Source organism: Heterodontus francisci, chromosome 7 (genome assembly GCF_036365525.1).
Source record: "Heterodontus francisci isolate sHetFra1 chromosome 7, sHetFra1.hap1, whole genome shotgun sequence".
In the NCBI taxonomy this organism is placed as follows: domain Eukaryota; kingdom Metazoa; phylum Chordata; class Chondrichthyes; order Heterodontiformes; family Heterodontidae; genus Heterodontus; species Heterodontus francisci.
In genome coordinates this window covers 80,457,284-80,483,904 of record NC_090377.1, presented here as the reverse complement: position 1 = coordinate 80,483,904, position 26,621 = coordinate 80,457,284, and the positions used below count along the sequence as shown (strand labels likewise).

The following is a 26,621-nucleotide window of genomic DNA, read 5'->3' as shown; positions in this document are numbered from 1 at the left end:
GTTACAATACCAACTTACTTTCACAGTAGAAATCCAAATAACAGCTGAATCACATTGTTGTGTGTGCACACACACCTTCAGTTGACATAGAAAGAAAGGACTTGCATTTATTTATTTAGAGATACAGCACTGAAACAGGCCCTTCGGCCCACCAAGTCTGTGCCGACCAACAACCACCCATTTATACTCTTCTTCTTTGGCCTCCTTATCTCGAGAGACAATGGGTAAGCGCCTGGAGGTGGTCAGTGGTGTGTGGAGCAGCGCCTGGAGTGGCTATAAAGGCCAATTCTAGAGTGACAGGCTCTTCCACAGGTGCTGCAGAAAAATTTGTTTGTCGGGGCTGTTACACAGTTGGCTCTCCCCTTGCACCTCTGTCTTTTTTCCTGCCAACTGCTAAGTCTCTTCGACTCGCCACACTTTAGCCCCGCCTTTATGGCTGCCCGCCAGCTCTGGCGAACGCTGGCAACTGACTCCCACGACTTGTGATCAATGTCACAGGACTTCATGTCGCGTTTGCAGACGTCTTTAAAGCGGAGACATGGACGGCCGGTGGGTCTGATACCAGTGGCGAGCTCGCTGTACAATGTGTCTTTGGGGATCCTGCCATCTTCCATGCGGCTCACATTTATACTAACCATTTATACTAACCCTACAGTAATCCCATATTCCCTACCACCTACCTACACTAGGGGCAATTTACAATGGCCAATTTACCTATCACCCACAAGTCTTTGGCTGTGGGAGGAAACTGGAGCACTTGGCGAAAACCCACGCAGTCACAGGGAGAACTTGCAAACTCCGCACAGGCAGTACCCAGAATCAAACCCGGGTCCCTGGAACTGTGAGGCTGCAGTGCTAACCACTGCGCCACTGTGCCACCCATTGGGCAGTGACCTGTGTTGGACAGTAGACATATGGCAGTCCAGTGAGAACCAGTGCCCAGAATGGTCATGTAGCCTATCAACATTCAACTGAGATCTTCCTTGGAGACAGTCACTTGGCTGAGACAGCAGAGGACTGCCAGTTGCTGTGGGACAGTGGTATCCAAAAAACAGTCTTAAGCAGAGCAAATTTGTGTGTGTCAGGGGACAGTGTTAAGCATATAATTATATAATGCCTTTAGCACCATAATGTCAGATATACAAGGAAAAGTAAAAATAAATTAATAGGAGGAACTTACTAGATTTAATATAAAATAAAATTGAAATGGAGAAAATAATGACTCTGAAGATTGACAAATCTCCAAGACCTGATGTGTTTCTACCCCAGGGTATTAAATGAAGTAGGTAAGAAAATTGTAGATGCTTTAGCCACAACCTTCCAAAACTCTCTTGATTCAGGAAATGTTCCCTTGGCTTGCAAAATTGCCAATGTCACTTCATTATTTAAGAAGAATGCGAGAGGGAACCAGAATGTTATAAACCTATTAGCCTAATGTCTGTTGTGGCGAAGTTGCTTGAATCTGTTATTAGAGACAGAGTGATTGAGAACTACAACAATTGATTAGAGACAGTCAGCATGGACTTGTAAAGAATAAGTCATGTCCACCCAATCTGGTTGAATGTTTTGAAGCGGTTACAAAGATCGTAAATAAGGGAGTGTTATATGGATTTCCAGACAGCAGATTCAACATAGTTTTAGGAAAGCGAAATCATGTTTGACACATCTATTATAGTTTTTTCTTGAGGATGTAACTAGCAGGATGGATAAAGGGGACCCAGTGATTTGGATTTTCAAAAGGCATTCAATAAGGTGCCACTTAAGTTGTTACACAAGATTAGGTTGCATGGTGTTGGGGTAATACATTAGCTTGGATTGTGGATTGAATAATGGAGAGAAAACAGACAGTAGGAATAAACGGGTCATTTTCGGGTTGGCAGGTTGAAATTAGTGAGGTGTCATAAGAATCAGTGCTTGGGCCTCAGCTATTTCCAATCTATCTTAATAACTTAGATGAAGGGACTGTGTGTGTAACATATCCAAGTTTTTTGGCGATACGAAGCTGGTGGGAAAGTAAGCTGTGAGGAGGACACAAAGAGATATAGACAGGTAGGTGAGTGGGCAAGAGGGTGGCAGACGGAGGACAATGTGGGAAAATGTGAGCTTATTTACTTTGGTAGGAAGAAGAGAAAAGCAGAATATTTTTCTAAATAGTGAGAGATTAGTAAATATTGATATGCAGAGGTATTTGGTTGCCCCTGTACATGAATCCCAAAGTTAGCATGCAGGTACAGCAAGCAATTAGGAAGGCAAATGGGTTGTTAACCTTTATTGCAAGGTGCTTGGAGTATAAAAATAAGAGAATTCTTGCTGAAATTATATAGGGATTTGGTGAGAATACATCTGAGTGCTGTGTACAGTTTTGGTCTCCTTACCTAAATCCATTTTCACGGCCATCCCTTGACCTTGCCATTGCATGCTCCCATTGCATAAAACATTGGCACTAATTGACACTAAATTTGGTGGGCCTTCTGGAAAAGAGGCAATGTGGGGATCTCGGCGTCAGTTTCCCCCGACGTCAAGACCCCTGCCACCAGAATAAAATTCCCCCCAAGAGATAGGTCTCATGCCTCTTTACTGTGGCACATTGGCGGAATGGGACAGGTGAGGAATTGATCCCATTGAGCACCAGATTGTGTGGCATTTGGTACCAGTGGGAGATGAGGGAGTCAGTATGAAAAGCTACATAAGCCTATAAGATCCCTGGGTTTGGATTTTCCTCTGCGATGCCACCTGAAATCAAGTAGGATCTGAAAAATTGAAAAAATACCATTTTCTTCTCTCTTCCCCACAATAAAAAAAACATTGAAAATGTATCTATAATCCACAAAATAAAGTCTCTGAAATTAAATGATTTAGAATATGGCCATTATGTATCAGGTGCCGGCAAAATGTCATTGCACCCTAGGACTGTTCAGGTTCTGTGTGTTTTTAACAGTTGGTAGAATTGTTCTACCACTATCCTACAGATGTAATTCCAACATTAGAAGGAAAAAATCTGGTCGGCCTTGCCTGGGCTAAATATAATTTCACAATTGGAATTAAATCTCATCTTTTACAAACTTTAGTGGGAAAGGTCATCAACTTGAAACATTGGCATGAATTTTACAGTGCCTTTGATGATGGGCTCGAAGGTGGGAAAGCTGGCAAAATAGCATGGGGAGGAGTTGGGTGCCATGCTTGACGCCTTCCCACCGCCATGCCATTTTGCCGGCAGCAGGAAAGGTGGCAGATGGGCCACCTGCCTGGAGCCCAATTGAACCATTAAATGGCCAATTAAGGGCCTTCCCCTGCCTCTACTGGCATTTAACCAGTGGCAGAGATGCCCCCCACCATGTGGGGAGACTGCCAGGTAAATCCTGGCAGCCTCCCAGTGGGATGTGGTGGGGGAGGGGCCCTCCTTTTTGGGCACTCTTTGGCCCATGAAGGGGTCCTCAGGCAGCAATGGCTGCCCCTGTGGCATTGACACTGCCTGCCCTCAGCAACTCACCCCCCCCCCCCCCCTCAACCCCTCCAGACCTCACTAACTTTATTTTGTGGGCACAGGTCCATTGATGACCCCTTGTCCTCCAGTTGCAGCCCAAGCAGTGGCCACTAAACCCTATAGTGCTGCTGAGCTGCTGGCCTCTGACTGGGCCAGCAGTTCTTGGGGCGGGCTCAATCCTTAATTGGGAGGCAGCCACTTAATTGGCTGCCGCCTGTAAAATGCAGCCCCAGGTCCCACTGCCCGCCAAAGCGGGGTTGCCCTCCGCCACCCCCCCTCCCCCCCCCACCAACCCTCCCCTTTTGGCCCTGGCTGTAGGGCTTCTGCTGCCTCAGGAAAATCCCAGCCATTACCTCTGTTTATCCCTCCACGGATGCTGCCTGACCTGCTGAGTATTTCCAGCATTTTCTGTTTTTATGTCAGCTTTCCAGCATCTGCAGTATTTTGCTTTTGCATGTTCTGCTTTGCCTCCTTTTATTGTTCTTCACCTGAGCTTGCAGATGTATGTCCAACAATTTCAATTAAATGTCCTGTCAATATTAACTTCATCTACAGTTAATTGAAGGGTAGAGGGTGGGACCCTGGCCTTCACAGAGGTAACCATGTGTGGAGGCTTGATAGCTGAATGGCTTTTATCTGTTTGAAACTTTCTTAAGTTCCACTAATGTTTTGAATGGCCTTTAGCCATTGAAAACTTTCCTATGGGCCTCAATTTTGATCATATCTACTAAAATTCATGGGAAAATGTAAAGGAGCTGCTTAACAACGCCATCCAGCTCTGCAACAAACATGTGGGCACCATATAACATCCAGTTATTTTCCAAATTAGCTGGATGCTTCTGTGCAGCAAACATATAGTCACCAGATAACATCCAGTTATTTTCCACATTAATTGGATGAGTTTGCTTTGTTGTATGCACAGTCATGATCCAGATTACAAGATTTCATAATGTTATGTTATGTTTCTATTGACAGGGATTTGATGTACTGGGAGGCATAGAGAGTCATCTGAAACATCTTAATTTTAAGTCCCTGTGCTTGTCGGAACTCTCTAAAGAACATAATTCTCTGTGCCACGCAATCAAGGATGCAACTTCAGATGCTCTACTGAAGGGACAACTGCTACTGAGTAAAATCGATCCCCAAAGGTAGGGAATGGACTCCAGTGAATATTGCACAAAGAATTCACAAAATTCCACTCTGTATACAAAGTCAATGAAACCAAGTGACAATTTCTTACAGATACAGCAGTTTTAATGATGTTTTGCACATCTTTGATAAATTAAACAAGGTTTTAAAACGGCATTAGAAAATAGTTACTCATGAAAATTAATTTTAAAACATGATTTTTTTGGTTTCCTGCATATTTTTCAAGAACTATTATTAAATCCACTTTTCCATGCTGGTCTTAGTAAATTATCAAGTTTCAATATTGTATTCTACATACTAAATTACTTGGTTTTCTGCTATTAGTTGATTGTACTTTGTCTCCCAGCAAACTGATATAATATCCTTGTAACTGCACTGTGGCATCAAGTATCTTGGGTTACTTTTGCCATCTTGTCTTTAACCGATCTTCAAGTCTATCGATGTTGGCACGACACAGAAGACTACTGACTCTGAGTGTCAGTTTTAAAACAACACCAACAACTTGCATTTATATAGTGCCTTTAACATGGTAAATTGTCCCAAGGCTCTTTACAGGAGCATTAACAAACAAAATTCAACTCTGAGCCACGTGAAATATTAGGACAGGTGACAAAAACTTGGTCAAAAAGTAGGTTTTATGGAGTGTCTTAAAGAAGCGAGATGTAGAGTTGCAGAGTGGTTTAGGGAGGCAATTCCAGAGCTCATAGCCTGGGCAGCTGAAGATTGCCAATGGCTGTCAATGGTGGGGCGACTAAAATAGGGGATGTGCAAGAGGCCACAGATCTGGAGGAGCACAGATCTTCAAGGGTTGTAGGGCTGGAGGAGCTTACAGAGATAGAGAGGGGTGAGGCCATTCACTAACCAGATTTTCATATTTATCTTAGTTCTAATTTGCATGCTTTATACCATCTTGAGCCATTTGCAATGTCACACAAATCCCTCTAATTTTCAATCTCTCTAATTTATGTTCTTCAATTTAATTAAACCTGTACATATTTCTCAAATTAACGAAATACCAAGGACAAGCTTTGGGGGGAATTTGCGATCTGGGTGTAAATTTCATTTAAAATTGTGCTGGTTTTAAGAGGCATTTTTTTCCCCTCAAATTTTTACTCCAATCCATTTGCATATCACCGAACATAAGATCTGCCATGAACCAAACCAACGGGCAGCACTGTAGCACAAAAGTAAGAAAATAAAACTGCATTAAATAATATTCCTTGATATATTTAAGAGTGGTAACCTGTCATTTACTGCAAGGTCACCTTCAGCTCCCATAGAGCATAGGGCTGACACAGCAAGTGATAGTCCTGGCAATAGTGGCAAGGATTGCTTCCCCCTCCTAACAGGCACAGTGAAAGGTTGACCTATGGGGGTATATTGCACTGAGTGGTATGGTAGGCCTACTTCCTTAAGTTCCTCACGTTCAGCAGCAATCAAATGGTGTCAAGTGTTGTGGCACAATCACTTAACTGCAGACTCATGCCTGCACTTTGTGTCTCCTTTCTCTTAGTTTTTGCCTATTGCTTCTTAACCATCTGTCCTGCAATCTTCATTATCAATGGGTTAAAATACCTTCTGAGCTTTTCCTGGGACTGGAAGGTTTTGTGGTGCTATTCTCTTTATTTGTTTGCATCACATTACATTCCACCGACATGCAATCTTCCAAGCCCACCACTAAAGCGCATTTGACATATTATCTAAATCTGCATCTGGATATGTAAATAATTGTGCAGAAATTGAGTGCTATTAGCACATTATTATGGTGATGATATTTGTAGTTCTTAAATATTTAGAACTGACGAAAAAATAGGAGGAAGGCCATTTGACTCCTCGAGCCTGCTCCACCATTCAATAAGATTATGGCTGATCTGATCGTGGCCTTAACTCCACTTTACTGCCTGCCCCCCTTAACCTTTGACTCTTCTGTAGATCAAAAATCTGTCTAACTCAGACTTGAATATATTCAATGACCCAGCCTCCACTGCTCTCTGGGGAAGAGAATTCCAAAGATTTATGACTCTCTGTGAGAGGAAATTCCTCCTCATCCCTGTCTTAAATGGGACATCCCCTATTCTGAAACTGTGCCCCCAGTACCAGATTCCCCCACGAGGGGAACATTCCCTCAGCATCTATCTTTTATGTTTCAATAAGATCACCTCTTATTCTTCTAAACTCCTATGATTATAGGCCCAAGCTGTTCAACCTTACGTCACAAGACAAACCCCTTCTTCCCAGGAATCAACCTAGTGAACCTTCTCTGAACTGCCTCCAATGCAAGTATATCTTTTTTTAAATAAGGAGACCAAAACTGTATGCAGTACTCTAGGTGTGGTCTCACCAATACCCTGTACAGTTGTAGCAAGACTTCCCTACTTTGATAGCCCATCCCCTTGCAATAAAGGCTAACATTGCATTTGCCTTCCTAATTACTTGCTGTAATTGCATGCAAATTTTATGTGATTCATGTACCACGACACCCAGATCCCTCTGTACTGCAGCTTTCTGTAGTCTCTCTCCATGTAAATATCCTGTTTTTCCATTCTTCCTACCAAAGTGGATAACCACATATTTTCTCACATTATACTCCAATTTTGCCAATGCCAATTTTTTGCCCACTCGCTTAACCTATCTATATTCCTTTGCAGATTCTTTGCGTCCTCCTCACAACTTGCTTTTCCACGTGTCTCTGTATCGTCGGCAAAGTTGGCTACAATACACTTTGTCCCTTCATCCAAGTCATTAATATAAATTATAATAGTTGAGGCTCCAGCACTGATCCCTGTGGCAACCCACTAGTTACAGTTTGCCAACCTGAAAATGACCCATCTATCCTAACTCTCTGTTTCCTATTAGTTAGTCACTCCTCTGTCCATGCTAATATATTACCCCAACACCATGAGCTCTTATCTTGTTCAGTAACCTTTTATGTGGCACCTGATCGAATGCCTTTTGGAAATCCAAATACACTACATCTACTGGTTCCCCTTTATCCACCCTGCTTGTTACATCCTCAAAGAACTCTAACAAATTTGTCAATACAATTTGCCTTTCATAAAACCATGTTGACTCTGCTTGATTGTATTATAATTTTCTAAATGTATTATTGCTACTACCTTAATAATGAATTCCAACATCCCGGCTATAGTACCGAAGACTGGTGCTGAAACCAAGCTGTTCCAGTACAGCTATGACACTGGCACCTACCTGATAATTTGGAAAATTGCTGAGTTATGTCCCATCCACAAAAAACAGGAAAAGTCCAATTCAGCCAATTACTGCCCCAATAAACTACTTTCAATAAGCAGCAAAGTGATGGAAGGTGGCATCAACAGTGCTGTTAAGCAGCACTTACTCTGCAATAATCTGCTCACCGGTACTCAGTTTGGGTTCTGTCAAGATCGCTCAGCTCCGGACCTCATTGCATTCTTGATCCAACTATAGACTGAAGAGCTGAAATCCAGAGGTGAGGTCTGAGTGACTGTCCTTGACATCAAGGCAGCATTTGATCAAGTGTGGCATCGAGGAGCCTTAGTACAAGTGAAGGCAGTGGGAATCAGGGGGAAGATACGAGCTGGAGACAAACCTAGAACAACGGAAGATGGTTTTGTTGTTGGAGGCTAATCATCTCAGCCCCAGGCCTTCGCTGCTGGGTTCCTAAGGTAGTGTCTGAGACCCAACCATATTCAACTGCTTCATTAATGACTTTCCCTCCATCATAAGATCAGAAGTGGGGTTGTTCGCTGATGACAGTGTTCAACTTCATTCTCAAGTCCTCAGATACTGAAGCAGTCTATAACCATGTGCAGCAAGACCTGGACAACATTCAGGTTTGGGCTGATAAGAGGCAAGTAACATTCGTGCCATGCAAGTGCCAGGCTATGACCATCTCCAACAAGAGAGAATCTAACCATCTCCCCTTGATGTTCAATGGCATTGCCATCGCTGAATCCCCCACTATCAATATCCTGGGGGTTACCATTGACCAGGAACATAATTGGACCAGCCATATAAATACTGTGGCTACTAGAGAAATTCAAAAGCTGGGAATTTTGCTGTGAGTAACTCACCTCCTGACTCCCCAAAGCCTGTCCACCATCTACAAGGCACAAGTCAGGAGTGTGATGGAATACTCTCCACTTGCCTGGATGGGTACAGCTCCAACAACATTCAAGAAGCTCAACACCATCCAGGACAAAGTAGCCCACTTGATTGTCACTCCATTCACCACCTTAAACAATCACACCCTCCACCACCGATGCACCGTGGCAGCAGTGTGTACCATCTACAAGATGGACTGCAGCAACCTTCCTAGGCACCATCGTCAGCACATTTTTAAAATTATTCGTTCCTGGGATGTGGGTGTCGTGGGCTAGGCCAGCATTTATTGCCCATCCCTAATTGCCCTCGAGAAGGTGGTGGTGAGCTGCCTTTTTAAACCACTGTCCATGTGAGGTGTAGGTACACTCACAGTGCTGTTAGGAAGGGAGTTTCAGGATTTTGACCCAGCGACAGTGAAGAAACGGCGATATAATTACAAGTCAGGGTGGTGTGTGGCTTGGAGAGGAACTTGCAGATGGTGGTGTTCCCATGAATCTGCTGCCCTTGTCCTTCTAGGTAGTCGAGGTCATGGTTTTGGAAGGTGCTGTCTAAGGAGCCTTGGTGCATTGCTGCAGTGCATCTTGTAGATGGTACACACTGCTGCCACTATATGTCAGTGGTGCAGGGAGTGAATGTTTGTAGATGGGGTGCCAATCAAGCGAGCTGCTTTGTCCTGGATGGTGCTGAGCTTCTTAAGTGTTGTTGGAGCTGCACCCATCCAGGCAAGTGTAGAGTATTCCATCACACTCCTGACTTGTACCTTATAGGTGATGGACAGGCTTTGGGGAGTCAGGAGGTGAGTTGCTCGCTACAGGATTTCTAGCCTCTGACGTGCTCTTGTAGCCATGGTATTTATATGGCTATGCCAGTTCAGTTTCTGGTCAGTGGTAATCCCTAGGATGTTGATAGTGGGGGATTCAGCAATGGCAATGCCATTGAATGTCAAGGGGAGATGGTTAGATTCTCTCTTGTTGGAGATGGTCATTGCCTGACACTTGTGTGGTGCGAATGTTACTTGCCACTTATCAGCCCAAGCCTGGGTATTGTCCAGGTCTTGCTGCATTTCTACACGGACTGTTTCAGTATCTGAGGAGTTGCGAATAGTGCTGAACATTGTGCAGTCATCCGCGAACATCCCCACTTCTGACCTTATGATTTAAGGAAGGTCATTGATGAAGCAGCTGAAGACAGTTTGGCCTAGGACACTACCCTGAGGAACTCCTGCATCGATGTCCTGGAGCTCAGATAATTGACCTCCAACAATCTCAACCGTCTTCCTTTGTGATAGATACGACTCCAACCAGTGGAGAGTTTTCCCCCTGATTTCCATTGATTCCAGTTTTGCTAGGGCTCCTTGGTGCTATACTTGGTCAAATGCTGCCTTGATGTCAAGGGCAGTCACTCTTATCTCACCTCTTGAGTTCAGCTCTTTTGTCCATGTTTGAACCAAGGCTGTAATGAGGTCTGCAGCTGAGTGGCCCTGGTGGAGCCCAAACTGAGCATCAGTGAACAGGTTAATTGCAAAGCAAGTGTCGCTTGATGGCACTGTTGATGACACCTTCCATCGCTTTACTGATGACTGAGAGTAAACTGATGGGGCAGTAGTTGGCCAGCTTGAACTTGTCCTGCTTCTTGTGAACAGGACATACCTGGGCAATTTTCCACGTTGCTGGGTAGATACCAGTGTTGTAGCTGTACTGGAATAGCTTGGCTAGGGGTGCGGCAAGTTCTGGAGCACAGGTCGTGTTGTCAGGGCACATAGCCTTTGCAGTATCCAGTGCCTGCAGTCATTTTTTGATATCCTGTGGAGTGAATCATATTGGCTGAAGACTGACATCTGTGATGCTGGGGGCTTCAAGAGGAGGCTGAGATGGATCATCAACTCGGCACTTCTGGCTGAAGATTGTTGCAAATGCTTCAGCCTTATCTTTCGCACTGATGTGCTGGGCTCCCCCATCATTGAGGATGGGGATATTTGTGGAGCCACCTCCTCCAGTTAGTTGCTTAATTGTCCACCTCCATTCACGACTGGATGTGGCAGGACTGCAGAGCTTAGATCTGATCCGTTGGTTATGGGATTGCTTAGCTCTATCGCTTGCTACTTATGCTGTTTGGCACATAAGCAGTCCTCGGTTGTAGCTTCACCAGGTTGACCCTCATTTTGAGGTATGCCTGGTGCTGCTCCTGGCATGCCCTCCTGCATTCTTCATTGAACCAGGGTTGGTCTCCCGGCTTGATGGTCATAGTAGAGTGAGGGATATGCCGGGCCATGAGGTTACAGATTGTGGTTGAGTTCTATTCTGCTGCTGCTGATGGCCCACAGCGCCTCATGGATGCCCAGTTTTGTATTGCTAGATCTGTTCAAAATCCCATTTAGCATGGTGGTAGTGCCACACAACACAATGGATGGTATCCGTGTGAAGACGGGACTTTGTCTCCACAAGGACTGTGCGGTGGTCACTCCTCCCAATACTGTCATGGCCAAATGCATCTGCGGCAGGCAGATTGGTGAGCACGAGGTCAAGTATATTTTTCCCTCTTGTTGGTTCCCTCACCATCTGCTGCAGACCCAGTCTAGCAGCTATGTCCTTTAGGACGCAGCCAGCTCGGTCAGTAATGGTGCTACTGAGCCACTCTTGGTGATGGACATTGAAGTCCCCCACCCAGAGTACATTCTGCACCCTTACCATCCTCAGTGCTTCCTCTAAGTGATGTTCAACATGGAGGAGTACTGATTCATCAGCTGAGGGAGGGCGATAGGTGGTTATCAGCAGGTTTCCTTGCCCGTGTTTGACCTGATGCCATGAGACTTCCATGGGGTCCAGAGTCGATGTTGAGGACTCCCAGAGCAACTCTCTCCCGACTGTATACCATTGTGCCGCCACCTTTGTGTCTGTCCTACTGGTGGGACAGAACATACCCGGGGATGGTGATGGCGGTGTCCAGGATATTGTCTGTAAGATATGATTCTGTGAGTATGACTACGTCAGGCTGTTGCTTGACTAGTCTGTGGGACAGCTCTCCCAACTTTGGCACAAGCCCCCAGATGTTAGTAAGGAGGACTTTGCAGGATTGACAGGGCTGGATTTGCCGTTGTCTTTTCCAGTTACTAGGTCGATGACAGGTGGTCAGTTCGGTTTCATTCCTGGTTGACTTTGGAGCAGTTAGATAGAACTGAGTGGCTTGCTAGGCCGTTTCAGAGGGCATTTAAGAGTCAACCACATTGCTGTGGGTGTGGAGTCACTAGTAGGCCAGACCAGGTAAGGACAGCAGATTTCCTTCCCTAAAGGAAATTAGTGAACCTTCCAAACTCACAACCTCTAACACTTAGATGAATGACGACGGCAGCAGATGCATGGGAACACCATCACCTGCAAGTTCCCCTCTGTCACACACTATTGTTACTGACAGGTAGTAAGGAGTATGGGTGGTTCCCACTGTTTACCTCCTAACAGACCGCAGTCGTGTTTTGTTTAGAATGATGACTTAGCTCCTGAGTGTTTTTAGGGTCAAATAAGCAGACAAATGACATTTTTCTTGTCGGTTTAAAACTGACGATTAATGATTTATTGAACAATATTCATTCCCTGAAATGTTTGCAACACCACTCACGCACACATTCACTCTCTCAAGCACTCTCATGAGAAAATAGTTAGAAAGTAAAGGGTAAGAATTCAAGGTATGGTAGGTGTTTGTGGATTACAGTAAACCTGCTGAATCTTCTAAGTAGGACAGCCACTTTTAAAGGTGCAGACCTGGGTTGTTTGTAGTCTTGAACCTCTTGAAGTCTTGTAGATTTCTGGTGGTTAAGATTTCAGACTGGTGGTGGCAGTCACTTTCAGTTCTCTGCTGCACCAAGTTGAAGTGTGGAATTAGCAGCAGGACTGCTTCTTATTGTTTGGGCTGGATCTTTCCAATGACACTGGCTGGACTGCCTTCTGATGATGTTGCTATGATCTCTCTCTCTCTCTCTCTCTCTCTCTCTCTCTCTCTTTCTCCAGAGTGTTACCTTTTAAGGTCACAATTCATATTAGCATTTCTGTTATTTGACACATGGCCTTCTCCCCTGGTGTGATCAAACAATGGACCAGGATGTGGAATCCATGGCTATCTATTAATGTCTGGATGAGTATCATTCTGTTAAGACCTGGTTACTTCACACCTCCTTTTTTTCAGAAGTAAACCATTCAATTTAGGAATGTCTCTTGATGGATTCAGCATAATTGTAGTTGACATCCCTCAGTATGGAATGTATCTTTTCATGATGGTGAGACAGTTTGAATATACAAACCAAGTCAGGGGACCTTCGGCGGCCACCTTTGTTTTACTTGTTCATGGGATGTGGCCGTCGCTGGCTAGGCCAGCATTTATTGCCCATCCCTAATTGCCCTTGAGAAGGTGGTGGTGATCTGCCTTCTTGAACTGCTGCAGTCGTTGGGGTATAGGTACACCCACGGTGCCGTTAGGAAGGGAGTTTCAGGATTTTGACCCAGTGACAGTGAAGGAACAGCAATATAGTTTAAAGTCAGGATGCTGTGTGGGTTGGAGGGGAACTTGCAGGTGGTGGTGTTCCCATGCATCTGCTGCCCTTGTCCTTCTAGGTGGTAGAGGTCACAGGTTTGCAAGTTGCTGTCGAAGGAGCCTTGGTGAGTTGCTGCAGTGTATCTTGTATATGGCACACACTGCTGCCACTGTGCGTCGGTGGTGAAGGGTGTGAATGTTGAAGGTGGTGGATGGGGTGCCATTGAACATTAAGGGGAGATGATTAGGTACTCTCTTGTTTGAGATGGTCATTGACTGGCACTTGCGTGGCACAAATGTTACTTGCCACTTATCAGCCCAAGACTGGATGTTGTCCAGGTCTTGCTGCATTTCTACACGGACTGCTTCATTATCTGAAGAGTCGCAAGTGGTGCTGAACATTGTGCAATCATCAGCGAACATCCCTACTTTGACCTTACAATGGAGGGAAAGGTCATTGATGAAGCTTCTGAAGATGGTTGGGCCTAGGACACTACCCTGAGCAACTCCTGCAGTGATGTCCTGGGATTGAGATGGTTGACCTCCAACAACTACAACCATCTTCCTTTGTGTTAGGTATGACTACAACCAGCGGAGAGTTTTCCTGCTGATTCCCATTGACCTCAGTTTTGCTCGGGCTCCTTGATGCCATATTCAGTCAAATGCTGCCTTGATGTCAAGGACAGTCACTCTCACCTCACCTCTTGAGTTCAGCTCTTCTGTCCATGTTTGGACAAAGGCTGTAATGAGATCAGGAGCTGAGTGGCCCTGGCGGAACCCAAACTGAACGTCAGTGTGCAGGCTATTGCTGAGCAAGTGCTGCTTGATAGCACTGTTAACGACCCTTTTCATCAGTTTGCCAATGATCGAGAGTAGATTGATAGGGTGGTAATTTTCCAGGTTGGATTTGTCCTGTGTTTTGTGCACAGGACATACATGGGCAATTTTCAACATTGTCGAGTAGACACTCGTGTTGTAGCTTTACTGGAATAGCTTGGCTAGAGGCGTGGCTAGTTCTGGAGCACAAGTCTTCAGTACTATTGCCAGAATGTTGTCAAGGGCCCATAGTCTTTGCGGTATCCAGTGCCTTCAGCTGTTTTTTGATATCATGTGGAGTAAATTGAATTGGCTGATGTCTGGCATCTGTGATGCTGCGGATCTCAGGAGGAGGCCAAGATGGATCATCCACTCGGCACTTCTGGCTAAAGATGGATGCAAATGCTTCAGCCCTGCAGCATGTTGTCCACTTTTTTAAAGGAAAAGTCAAGTTCAAAGAGTCCACATTGAATAAAATTTGTATCTTAAAAGTAGGAATATGATGTGTCTTTACTGGACATAACACTGTCCTGACTTTGAAACATAGCAACATTCCTTTACTGGCACTGGGCCAGAGTCCTTGTACTGCCTCCCTTACAGCACTGTGGGTGTACCTACACCACGTGGACTGCAGCGGTTCAAAAAGGTGGCTTACCACCTTCTCAAGGGCAGTTACGATGGGCAATAAATGCTCGTCTTGCTAGAAATGTCCACAGCCCATGAAGAAATAAAAAAAAGTTGATGGACTTCCAAAGTGCCACATAACAGGCTTGTCGGCAAAGCTTGGATATGAAATTGACTGGGTGACAGGAAACAGACAGTAGTGGTGTGAATGGTTGTTTTTTTCGGACTGGAGGAAGGTATGCAGTGGGGTTCCTCAGGGTCACTCTTAGGACCACTACTTTTCCTGATATATATTGTTATGACCAGGTGAGAAAGGGGTCTAGGGGTTCCCTCTCAGCCTTTGCCTGGTTTGACCGTTAACAGGGTTTAATTTTTAAAACACCGTGATTTTAGCTCCCCCTTCGTGAATCCTTGTTCACTGCTCTCCAATTGTAAGGAAAAGAAATCAACCAGACAGGTTTTCTTAGACTTAAACAAGAAAGGTGTAAGTTTATTCACCTTAAAACTCTAATTCAGTTAAAACTACGACAAATACACGACACGACCATGCTAGCATGCATACGCGATAAACACAAGCGCAGATAGGGACAGAACAGGAGTAAGAATAAAGGGGAAAGTTTGAAGCAGTAGCTGCAGTTCATTTACTGTCCTTTGATTTTAATGTAGAGTCTTTGATTGCAGTTAAATCTTGCCATTTTGTTGGGGGCTAGTGCACACTTTCAAACTTGTTCCGATGTAGGAGTCTTCTCTCTCAAGGTTTTAAGTGGCTTCAGTGGATTTGGAAATTCGTGAGAGAGAGAGAGGACCAGGGAGAGAGTCCTTCCTTCTCTGTTGTCTTCAAAGCAGCCTTTGTTTTCAAACTGTCCTGTGCAGACAATTCAAAAACCCTAGGCAGGTTAGTCATGTGACTCGTTTTTAAACAAACTCTCCTACGTTTTTCTTTCATCTTAGCAGACACCCGCAGTGGGGTGCGGCGGGGGTGGGGGGGAGGGAGCGTTGATGGGAATGGAATGCTAGTTGTTCCACCTTCAGTGTCTGGTGATCAAAATCCATTTGGGTTAATTGGATCAGGGAGCAGTTCCATTGTCTTTTCCTAGGCAACTGTCTCTTAGAATGCAAATTGTTCCAGCCATCTCTTCAGTCCAGCGACAGTTTAAAATTAATGTTTCATATGACAACATTAATATGCCTCATTCATGGCAGGTGGGGTCTTCATGATACCCCCACACCCAGCGGAATGAAATGCAATTTTTAGAAGAGCATTTCATTAAAAGGGATTAGAGAGGAGAGCAAGTATAGGAAAACACACATGCACCTCTCTCATTCATTCAGAAATTCTAAAAATTGTTACAGCCTGTCTTTTCATGCTAGCAGTGCTGCTTTAGACTGCCCTTTTTGGCATCCCAATAAACGTGATTTTTGGGTAAGTTTTTCAGTTTGCCCATTTCCACGGCTACCTAGGGTGTCTTTGTTCCGATTGCGGTCTGCAGGGAGAGGGTTAGAATTAATTAGCCTTAAGTTGGAATTCTGCTGAGGAGAGTCAGTAGTGGGTGGATCGATTCTGAACACTCTTTCAGTGCTTTGATGAGTCATACAAGGGCTTTTCACCTTAGGGGATGGTTGGTTCCCTTTTCTCCTGACTGTGAGGACGGATTCTTTGCTAATTTTCCCTTTGTCCTCTGGGACACTCCTGCTTGCAGGTATTTGCCCAGATTCTACAGCACTCCCCTACGACACTTCGACTAGGTGACACATCACCCTCACAGTTTCTCTGCCCTCTTGAGGACTTTCTTTGTCTCTGCAGGTTCCTGTAAATGCTGTTAACAACTCTGGTGGGGTGCTTCTAGTGTCTGCCTTTACATAGGAGGATGTGGGTCTAACTTTTCAAACATTTCTGGGTTGGCAGTCAGGGTTTCCATTTGGGATTCCTCCCGGACATCCTTTAACCTGCCCTCTTTGTCCCTTTTTCCCCTTTCCCTTCTAACCTTTTGCCAGCCTTGTGCCTGCCTGTCCCCTTTTGTTCTTGGCAGGGGTCCTTTACAGCTCATCAGCCCTCTGCTGGAGGGTCCTCCAAACACCGATAGAGGACTTGGGGGTGCAGATTTCACTGCAGGTTGGGGTTTCTCCTCAACCTGGCACATGCGGCAACTCCTATAGTACTCCACCACATCTTTGGGGAGTTTTGGCCAGTCAAACTGCAGTCTTATGCGGGCTTTGGTTTTTCGTAAACTGACATGTACAGCCACTGTAATCTCATGGGCCATAATATTTCTCTCCGGTACCTCTGCGGCACCACTAACTGGTGAACCGCTGTCCACTCCTTGCCCTCAGGTCTGTGAGGAGAACTCCACTTCCTCAACAGTACCTCATTCTTTAAATAGTAGAAGTCAGGGACTCCCTCTGGTTCAATTTCGGACTGAGCAGCCTGTGCTAACTCTTGCAATATTGGGTCGGCTCGCTGAGCCTCAGCTAGGGAAGATTCATTTAATTAATTCCCTGGGTCTTCTAACTTTCCAAAGAATGTCTCAGACAGACAGCCCTCATGGTCATCTGCCTGCAGTGCCAATTCAGTCTCCTCTGGGGGAGCTGGTTTGATCATGGCCCCATTCACTACACATTCAGGGAAACTGCAGGGGACCGTCTCCTGCCGCTGCCCTGTCTCTCTGACCTCTTGTGGTCTTTCTTTCACTACTGGGGAAGCTCCCACCTTCGCCCCGTCAGAACATTACCTGGGAGCAAGTCAACCCCGTCCACAGGCAAACTAGGGACAGTCCCTATAGTCACCAGTCCTGAAATTAGGTCGCACTCCAAATGCACCCGGTGTAAAGGTACAGGCATACACTGCCCTCCAATACCATTAACCACCATTCTGCTGTTTACTGCACTCTCTGGGGGAAAGATCAGTCCTTTTCCCAGTAAAAGGGATCTAATGGCCCCTGTGTCCCTGGGGATTCCTATAGGCTTGCTTGCCCCACTCGAGGGGTATGGGGTTACTCTCCCTTCAGACACAAATTCCTGCTAACCTTCAGGAATCCTATTAAATTTTCCTGCATGTGCAGCAGTAGGCTTCCTGGGTCTTACTATTACTGCAGTTAGGCCACAGCTTGTTCAGCTGTGCTTTTCCATCAGGGTCCTTTCACCTTCACTGAGCGGGTGTGCCCTCATTAACCCTACAGGTTTTCCCTTTAGTTTCCAGCAGTCAGCTCTTAGATGCCCTTCTTTATTACAATGGAAGCACACAGGTCTCTGGGTCTCACTCCTACTTATAGCACCATCCCTTTTGGCTGGAGGTGGGCCCCCTGTGTCTCCTGCTTTTCCTTCTCTCCCATGACTGCTTGGGCTTCTATCACCTTCCCACCCGTTGTCGTTTTCAGATTTGTAGGAGTGACTCAGAAAAGTTTTGCCATGGGGACCCGACTTATAAATGAGCAAACACATCAGCCAGAATTGTGGCTTGCCGGGCTCTATGAACTTCCTATTCCTCTAAATGTGTCTTTATGGAGAGTGGGACAGTTTTTTTAAGTTCCTTGAACAAAATTTCATAGCTAGGCTGCACTTTAACGGCCCTCAGCCCCTGGTCAAAAGCCAGTTGCTTATTTCTCTCAAACTCCAGGTAAGTTTGATCAGCTTGCTTCTTGAGGGTTCTAAACTTCTGGCGATAAGCTTCCAGTACTGCCTCATATGCCACGAGGATAGCACTTTTTGTCATGAACTATCATCTGGCAACAGGGAATAAACCTCATGGGCTTTTCCTGATAACTTGCTTTGTAACAGCAGAGGCCAAGTCTCAGCTGGTCACTTTAACTGCCTTGCAAGTTTTTCAAAAGATATGAAAAATGCTTCCACGTCTCCCTCATTGAATTTTGGAATCATGTTCTGTTTTTTGGCCTCGTTGTCTCGAGAGACAATGGGTAAGCACCTAGAGATGGTCAGTGGTTTGTGAAGCAACGCCTGGAGTGGCTATAAAGGCCAATTCTAGAGTGACAGACTCTTCCACAGGCGCTGCAAATAAAATTGGTTGTCGGGGCTGTTACATAGTTGGCCCTCTCCTTGCGCTTCTGTCTTTTTTCCTGCCAACAGCTAAGTCTCTTCGACTCGCCACTCTTTAGCCCCGCCTTTATGGCTGTCTGCCGGCTCTGGCGATCACTGGTAACTGACTCCCACGACTTGTGGTCAATGTCACAGGACTTCATGTCGCCTTTGCAGACGTCTTTAAAGTGAAGGCATGGACGGCTGGTGGGTCCGATACCAGTGACAAGCTCGCTGTACAATGCGTCCTTGGGGATCCTGCCATCTTTCATGCGGCTCACAAGGCCAAGCCATCTCAAGCGCCGCTGGCTCAGTAGGGTGTATATGCTGGGGATGTTGGCTACCTCAAGGACTTCTGCATTGGAGATACGGTCCTGCCACCTGATGCCAAGGATTCTCTGGAGGCAGTGAAGATGGAATGAATTGAGACGTCGCTCTTGGCTGACATACATTGTCCAAGCCTCTGTAAACTGTGGCGCGGAGTCAACTCCCCTTTGGCCCCTTTATTCCCTTCGCCCACTTCATCCTGGCTGTCACGTGGGACTAAGTCCTCTTAATTCAGGCTCAGGCTGGGTTTTTGGGATATCGGGGTTACAGGAGAGCCACCCTCCACCGAATCCACCAGCTACGGTTAATGGCTTAGTACAAAGAGGAGGAAACTCAGTCCTTTCTTTAACTATCAATTTACTTTATTCACTTTGTTGTACAATGTAAGAATAAGGCTTGTACACTTGGTTAGACAAAAGCATGCAACTCAAACTGGGTTATACAGTTTATGACAAAGCTAGCTAAAATCGATACGCACATTCACTAGGTTCCTCTGACCTTTGCTGACCTAGTCACAGAAAATAAAGGATAATACCCGAAAAAGGGGAGAGCTGCTGCTGGCCAGGCGTTCCGTTCTCTCTCTCTTTTACGTCTTCGCCGCGTTGCTGACGCAGGGTCTTCCACTTCCGCGATGGTTGGTCTCCGGAGTTTCTCGCTGGCTCGATGCCCGAGATTCTCCATACTTATTCTCTTTCTTATCTCTTCGAGCTGTACTGTCTCTTTCCTGTTAGTTTAGGCCTGCTCATCTCGTTAGTATCTACTCCTTATTGGCCAAGGCCCAAGGACCCCGGTATCACTCCGTGTCCAAATAAGGCTCTATTCTTGTGATCTCTCCCTTGTCTTTCACATAAATTAATTCGTTCAAACTAGTTTTTACCAGCACAGGCCAGTGTCTGAGCTCAGGTTACTTTAGTTCACAAGCTATTCAGCAGTTTGTAACAGACTCAGTACTTCTTGCAGCCCCTGGCCAACACCTTGCTGCCATAGAGCAAGGTACTGAGGACACAGGCTTGATACACTCGGCCATTTTCCCACACCCTCTTGGCCAGTCTGGACATAGCAGCGGATGCCTTTCCCATGCGCTTGTTGATTTCTGCAGCGAGAGACAGGTTACTGGTGATAGTTGAGCCTAGGTAGGTGAACTCTTGAACCACTTCCAGAGCGTGGTCGCCGATATTGATGGATGGAGCATTTCTGACGTCCTGTCCCATGATGTTCGTTTTCTTGAGGCTGATGGTTAGGCCAAATTCATTGCAGGCAGCCGCAATCCTGTTGATGAGTCTCTGCAGACACTCTTCTGTGTGGGATGTTAATGCAGCATCGTCAGCAAAGAGGAGTTCCCTGATGAGGATCTTCCGTACTTTGGTCTTCGCTCTTAGACGGGCAAGGTTGAACAACCTGCCATCTGATCTTGTGTGGAGGAAAATTCCTTCTATTGAAGACTTGAATGCATGTGAGAGCAGCAGGGAGAAGAAGATCCCAAATAGTGTAGGTGTGAGAACACAGCCCTCAGGATAGGAAAGGGGTCTGATGAGGCACCATTATGCTGAATTGTGCCTTTTATATTGTCATGGAATGAGGTGATGATACTTAGTAGCTTTGGTGGACATCCGATCTATGCTAGTAGTCTGAAGAGACCACATCTGCGGACGAGGTCAAAGGCTTTGGTGAGATCGATGAAAGCAACATAGAGGGGCATCTGTTGTTTGCGGCATTTCTCCTGTAGCTGGTGAAGGGAGAACAGCATGTCAATTTTGGAATCAATTGATAAAATGTCAACAATTCTGTACCTATCCCTGAAATACGATCCTCCATATTGGCCATGCTTTCACTGGGGTTACTCTGTCATCCCCTCCCCCTAGTTAACTCAAGCTGCCTCAGCTCTCTCTCTCTTTGCATTCCTTCTGGAAGGCTCTCTCTTTCCCTCTCTCCTGTCTTTCTCTCCTCTCTTGCTTTCTCTCTCTCCGCTCTTGCTTTCTCTCTCTCCTCTTTCTTTTTCTTTCTCCTCTCTCTCTCTTTCTTTCTCCTCTCTCTCTCTTTCTCTCTCCTCTCTCTCTCTTTCTCTTTCCCTTTCCCTGTCTTCTAATTCAAGTTTCCTCTGTTCCAATTGTATCTTTGCTAGCAATACCATGTCGTAGTCTATTTCCAACCCAGCTTCTGCTTCTTCAGGTTCAAGGGAAAAATGGTTGTCCACTAGTCTTCGGAATTCAGACTTTTTAGCCTTGGCACGGACAGTGATACCACACTGATCAGCCATTTTTCCCAACTCTTTCATAGACAGTGCTTTTAACTTATCCCAAGTTACTTCACCCTGGCTTGGGGAGCTGTTAGCTTCAGTCACAGACATGTTAATATTCTAGTACACACAACCACAAGAAAACCTTTATTGAAATCTTTTCTCTTTTTGATTGGGATCAATTTGGCTTCCCACTTCCAATTTTTTCGTTTGTCCATGGGTCGAATCCCGGACAAGCCCCCAAATTTCTGTTATGGCCAGGTGAGAAAAGGGTCCAGGGGTTCCCTCTCAGCCTTTGCCTGGTTTGACCGTAACAGGGTTTAATTTTTAAAACACTGTTTTCAGCTTCCCCTCAGTGAATCCTTGTTCACTGTTCTCCAATTGTAAGGCAAAGAAATCAACCAGACAGGTTTTCTTAGACTTAAACAAGAAAGGTGTATTGGTGCCATTTCCTGCTCCTGCCCGGAAGTAGAAAACTTTATCAACTTTACTTCTAACTTCCACCCTTCTCTCACCTTTACATGGTCCATCTCCGATACTTCCCTTCCTTGACTTCTCTGTCTCCATTTCTGGGGATGGGCTGTCTCCTAATAAGCCCACTGACTCCCACAGCTACCTCGACTACACTTCTTCACACCCTGCCTCCTGTAAAGATTCCGTTCCATTCTCCCAGTTTCTCCATCTCCGACGCATCTGCTCTGATGATGCAACCTTAAAAAACAGCCCTTCTGATATGTCTTCCTTTTTCCTCACCCGAGGATTCCTCCCCACTGTGGTTGACAGGGCCCTCAACCGTGTCCGGCCCATTTCCCACACCTCTGCCCTCACCCCTTCCCCTCCCTCTCAGAACTGTGACAGGGTTCCTCTTGTCCTCACTTTTCACCCCACCAGCCTCCAGATCCAAAGGATCATCCTCCACCATTTCCGCCACCACCAGCATGATGCCATTACCAAACGCATCTTCCCCTCCCCTCTCCTGTCAGCATTCTGAAGAGATCGTTCCCTCCGCAACACCCTGGTCCACTCCTCCATTACCCCCACCACCTCGTCCCCTTCCCATGGCACCTTCCCCTGCAATCGCAGGAGGTATAATACCTGCCCATTTACCTCCTCTCTCCTCACTATCCAAGGCCCCAAGCACTCCTTTCAGGTGAAGCAATGATTTACTTATACTTCTTTCAATTTAATATACTGTATTTGCTGCTCACAATGTGGTCTCCTCTACATTGGGTAACCGCTTTGTGGAACACTTCCGCTCATTTCGAAAGCATGACCCTGAGCTTCTGGTTGCTGGCCATTTCAACACGCCCCACTGTTCTCATGCCCACATCTCTGTCCTGGGATTGCTGTGTTCCAGCAAACATTAACGCAAGCTCAAGGAACAGCACCTCACTTACCAATGCCAGAGCCTGCCGATCTGAGCATTGATTTCAATCATTTCAGAGCATGACGGGCCTCCGTTTTATTTTTATTTTTAGTTATTTTTTATTCTTTTTTGTTTGTTTCCACTGTGCCTACCCACTTTTTTCATGTTTTTGCTTGGGGCCAGGGCTGTTCATTTTTCTGTCAATTAACACCCTTTCTGTACTAATGCTTTGTCTTTCACCACACCATTAACATACTGTTTGCCTTTGCTCCATAACTTTCTGGTCAGTTATTCTCTGTGACCTTGTCCTATCAACATCTCTTTTGTTATCTCTTGCCTCACCCCGCTTTTCTTGCTTAAAACCTTTTACATTTCTCATATTTGCCAGTTCTGATGAAGGGTCACTGACCTGAAGCATTAACTCTGCTTCTCTCTCCACAGATGCTGCTGGACCTGCTGAGTATTTCCAGCATTTCTTGTTTTTATTTCAGATTTCCAACATCTGCAGTATTTTGCTTTTGGATCAATGTGTCCATTTCACCAAAGAGAAGCTCACAAATATTTGCCATATTTTGCAGCTTGAACTGCAGCCTCGGAGCAGGGTGAGGACAGTATTGGCTCTTGAATCCAGTGCATGACCCTTGCACAGATCTACGGCATGCATTTAACAAAAGTCATACTGCCATACAAATTGTCATCAGGCAGACCACCGGGATGCTTAAACAACACTTCCACTACCTAGACTGCTATGGAAGAGCATTACACTATTCCCCAGAGCATGTGTCACACGTTGTCCTGGTCTACTGTGTGCTACATAAACTTGCCAGCATAAGGGCAGATATATGGCGACCAGTTGAAGAGGAGGAGGAGGAAGGGAGGAGGCAACCAACATAATCTCTTTCTGGTCTGGATCAACTCATCTGAAGAGAGCAGGAGGGCATGCCAGGAGCAGCACCAGGCATACCTCAAAATGAGGTGTCGACCTGGTGAAGCTACAACACAGGACTATCTGCGTGCCAAACTGCGTAAGCAGCATGCGATAGACAGAGCTAAGAGATCCCATAACCAACGGATCAGATCTAAGCTCTGCAGTCCTGTCACATCCAGCCGTGAATGGTGGTGGACAACTAAACAAATAACTGAAGGAGGTGGCTCCACAAATATCCCCATCCTCAATGATGGGGGAGCCCAGCACATCAGTGCGAAAGATAAGGCTGAAGCATTTGCAACAATCTTCAGCCAGAAGTGCCGGGTTGATGATTCATCTCGGCCTCCTCCTGAAGTCCCCAGCATCACAGATGCCAGACTTCAGCCAATTCGATTCACTCCGCGTGATATCAAGAAACGACTGAAGGCACTGGATACTGCAAAAGCTATGGGCCCTGACAATATTCCGGCAATAGTACTGAAGACCTGTGCTCCAGAACTTGCCGCACCCCTAGCCAAGCTGTTCCAGTACAGCAACAGCACAGGCATCTACCCTGCAATGTGGAAAATTGCCCAGGTATGTCCTGTTCACAAAAAGCAGGACAAATCCAACCCGGCCAATTACCGCCCCATCAGCCTACTCTCTATCATCAGTAAAGTGATGGAAGGTGTCATCAACAGTGCCATCAAGCAGCACTTGCTTAGCAATAACCTGCTCAGTGACGCTCAGTTTGGGTTCCGCCAGGGCCACTCAGCTCCTGACCTCATTACAGCCTTGGTTCAAACATGGACAAAAGAGCTGAACTCAAGAGGTGAGGTGAGAGTGACTGCCCTTGACACCAAGGCAGCATTTGACCGAGTATGGCATCAAGGAGCCCTAGCAAAACTGAGGTCAATGGGAATTAGGGGGAAAACCCTCCGGTGGCTGGAGTCATACCTAGTGCAAAGGAAGATGGTTGTGGTTGTTGGAGGTAAATCATCTGAGCTCCAGGACATCACTGCAGGAGTTCCTCAGGGTAGTGTCCTAGACCCAACCATCTTCAGCTGCTTCATCAATGACCTTCCTTCAATCATAAGGTCAGAAGTGGGGATGTTTGCGGATGATTGCACAATGTTCAGCACCATTCCTGACTCCTCAGATACTGAAACAGTCCGTGTAGAAATGCAGCAAGACCTGGACAATACCCAGGCTTGGGCTGATAAGTGGCAAGTAACATTTGCGTCACACAAGTGCCAGGCAATGACCATCTCCAACAAGAGAGAATCTAACCATCTCCCCTTGACATTCAACAGCATTATCATCGCTGAATCCCCCACTATCAACATCCTGGGGGTTACCATTGACCAGAAACTGAACTGGAGTAGCCATATAAATACCGTGTCTACAAAAGCAGGTCAGAGGCTAGGAATCCTGCGGCGAGTAACTCACCTCCTGACTCCCCAAAGCCTGTCCACCATCTACAAGGCACAAGTCAGGAGTGTGATGGAATACTCTCCACTTGCCTGGATGGGTGCAGCTCCAACAACACTCAAGAAGCTCGACACCATCCAGGACAAAGCAGCCCGCTTGATTGGCACCCCATCTACAAGCATTCACTCCCTCCACCACTGACGCACAGTGGCAGCAGTGTGTACCATCTACAAGATGCACTGCAGCAATGCACCAAGGCTCCTTAGACAGCACCTTCCAAATCCGTGACCTCTACCACCTAGAAGGACAACGGCACCAAATTCATGGGAACACCACCACCTGCAAGTTCCCCTCCAAGTCACACACCATCCTGACTTGGAACTATATCGCCGTTCCTTCACTGTCGCTGGGTCAAAATCCTGGAACTCCCTTCCTAACAGCACTGTGGGTATACCTACCCCAAATGGACTGCAGCGGTTTAAGAAGCAGCTCACCACCACCTTCTCAAGGGCAATTAGGGATGGGTAATACATGCTGGCCTGGCCATCGTCGCCCACATCCCATGAATGAATAAATAAAAAAAATTCCCGACTTCACCAACAGTTCCACACCTTACCTCCCTTCTGTTATTGGCCATCACAGTGCCTCTTGGACACAATGCTGTAATAAAAGCCACCACTAAACAAACATTCCAAACCAACTTTATAAATCAAACAGTCCAATATTTTATCCAAAACTCAATTAATCACCTTTGTGCATTCCCTTAGTGCCTGCCTTTTGTATGCCTTTGTCTGTCCCAGTGTGCTCTTACGCAGTGCTACCCCAGTGGGTACAGCCTGGCTAGCAGAAAGCTGCTGGCTTTCATTGGGGAAGACTGCAGCTGGCCTATCAGGATGACCTCAACCAGCTCTGGCCCTAGAAAGCCTGACTTCAGACTGCACCTCCTCAGCATGGACAGCACAGACTGAGCTGGCTAACTGACAGGCAACAAGGGCAGTGGTGAAATGACAGTGGTAGGAGGATGAATGGTGTCATCCTGAGAAAGGATAACAGGTTCATACTCCATGGAGCCAATGCCATTCCCACAGGACAATGCCTCAGCAACCAGCATTCCGTTGGAGCGCAGATTGCTGGACAGCTGTGAGACCCTGCAAGCTCCTTTGAACACTGGTATCTGCAGTTATGATATGATGTCAGCAGTCTGACCTGGCATGACACTCAGCTGAGCTTTCACTGCATCACCCAGCTGTTAAGTGGTTTCTTTTATGCTGAATTGGAAGTTGAGACATCGGCCATCAGATGCTGCATCATGTTTGGGTCTGCCATTGTTCTCGTGGAGTTGGCCACCACTTCCAAGCTGGAAAGGATGGGATCCATGATTTGCACAAAGTCATGTGCCAAATTGATGCCACATTTCTCCATGCCTCTTGTCAGTGACTGCAGGTTTTTAGGCAGGCCTGTCAATGCACAAGAATTACAGTGTCCATACCCATCAGCCTTTTTCTCAAGGCTACCACATCAAAGTCGTCGTCTTTGCAGCAAAACTTGTGTGACCTCACCTTCTGGTTAGCTGGCACCGACGCTACCTTTGTCCCCTGTCCAGGTTGCAGTCCACTCATGCCTTGTGTCT

The 26,621-nt window shown here is 46.1% G+C and overlaps 1 protein-coding gene across 1 annotated transcript in view; it reads left to right on the top strand.

Annotated features, from left to right (window-relative positions):
- ccdc141 (coiled-coil domain containing 141) overlaps positions 1-26,621 on the top strand; it is a 217,649-nt gene that overhangs the window by 82,883 nt on the left and 108,145 nt on the right. Inside the window, exon 8 of the mRNA XM_068035521.1 lies at positions 4,460-4,632. Within this exon, the coding sequence (XP_067891622.1) occupies positions 4,460-4,632 (173 nt within the window). The remainder of the gene's footprint in view (positions 1-4,459; positions 4,633-26,621) is intronic.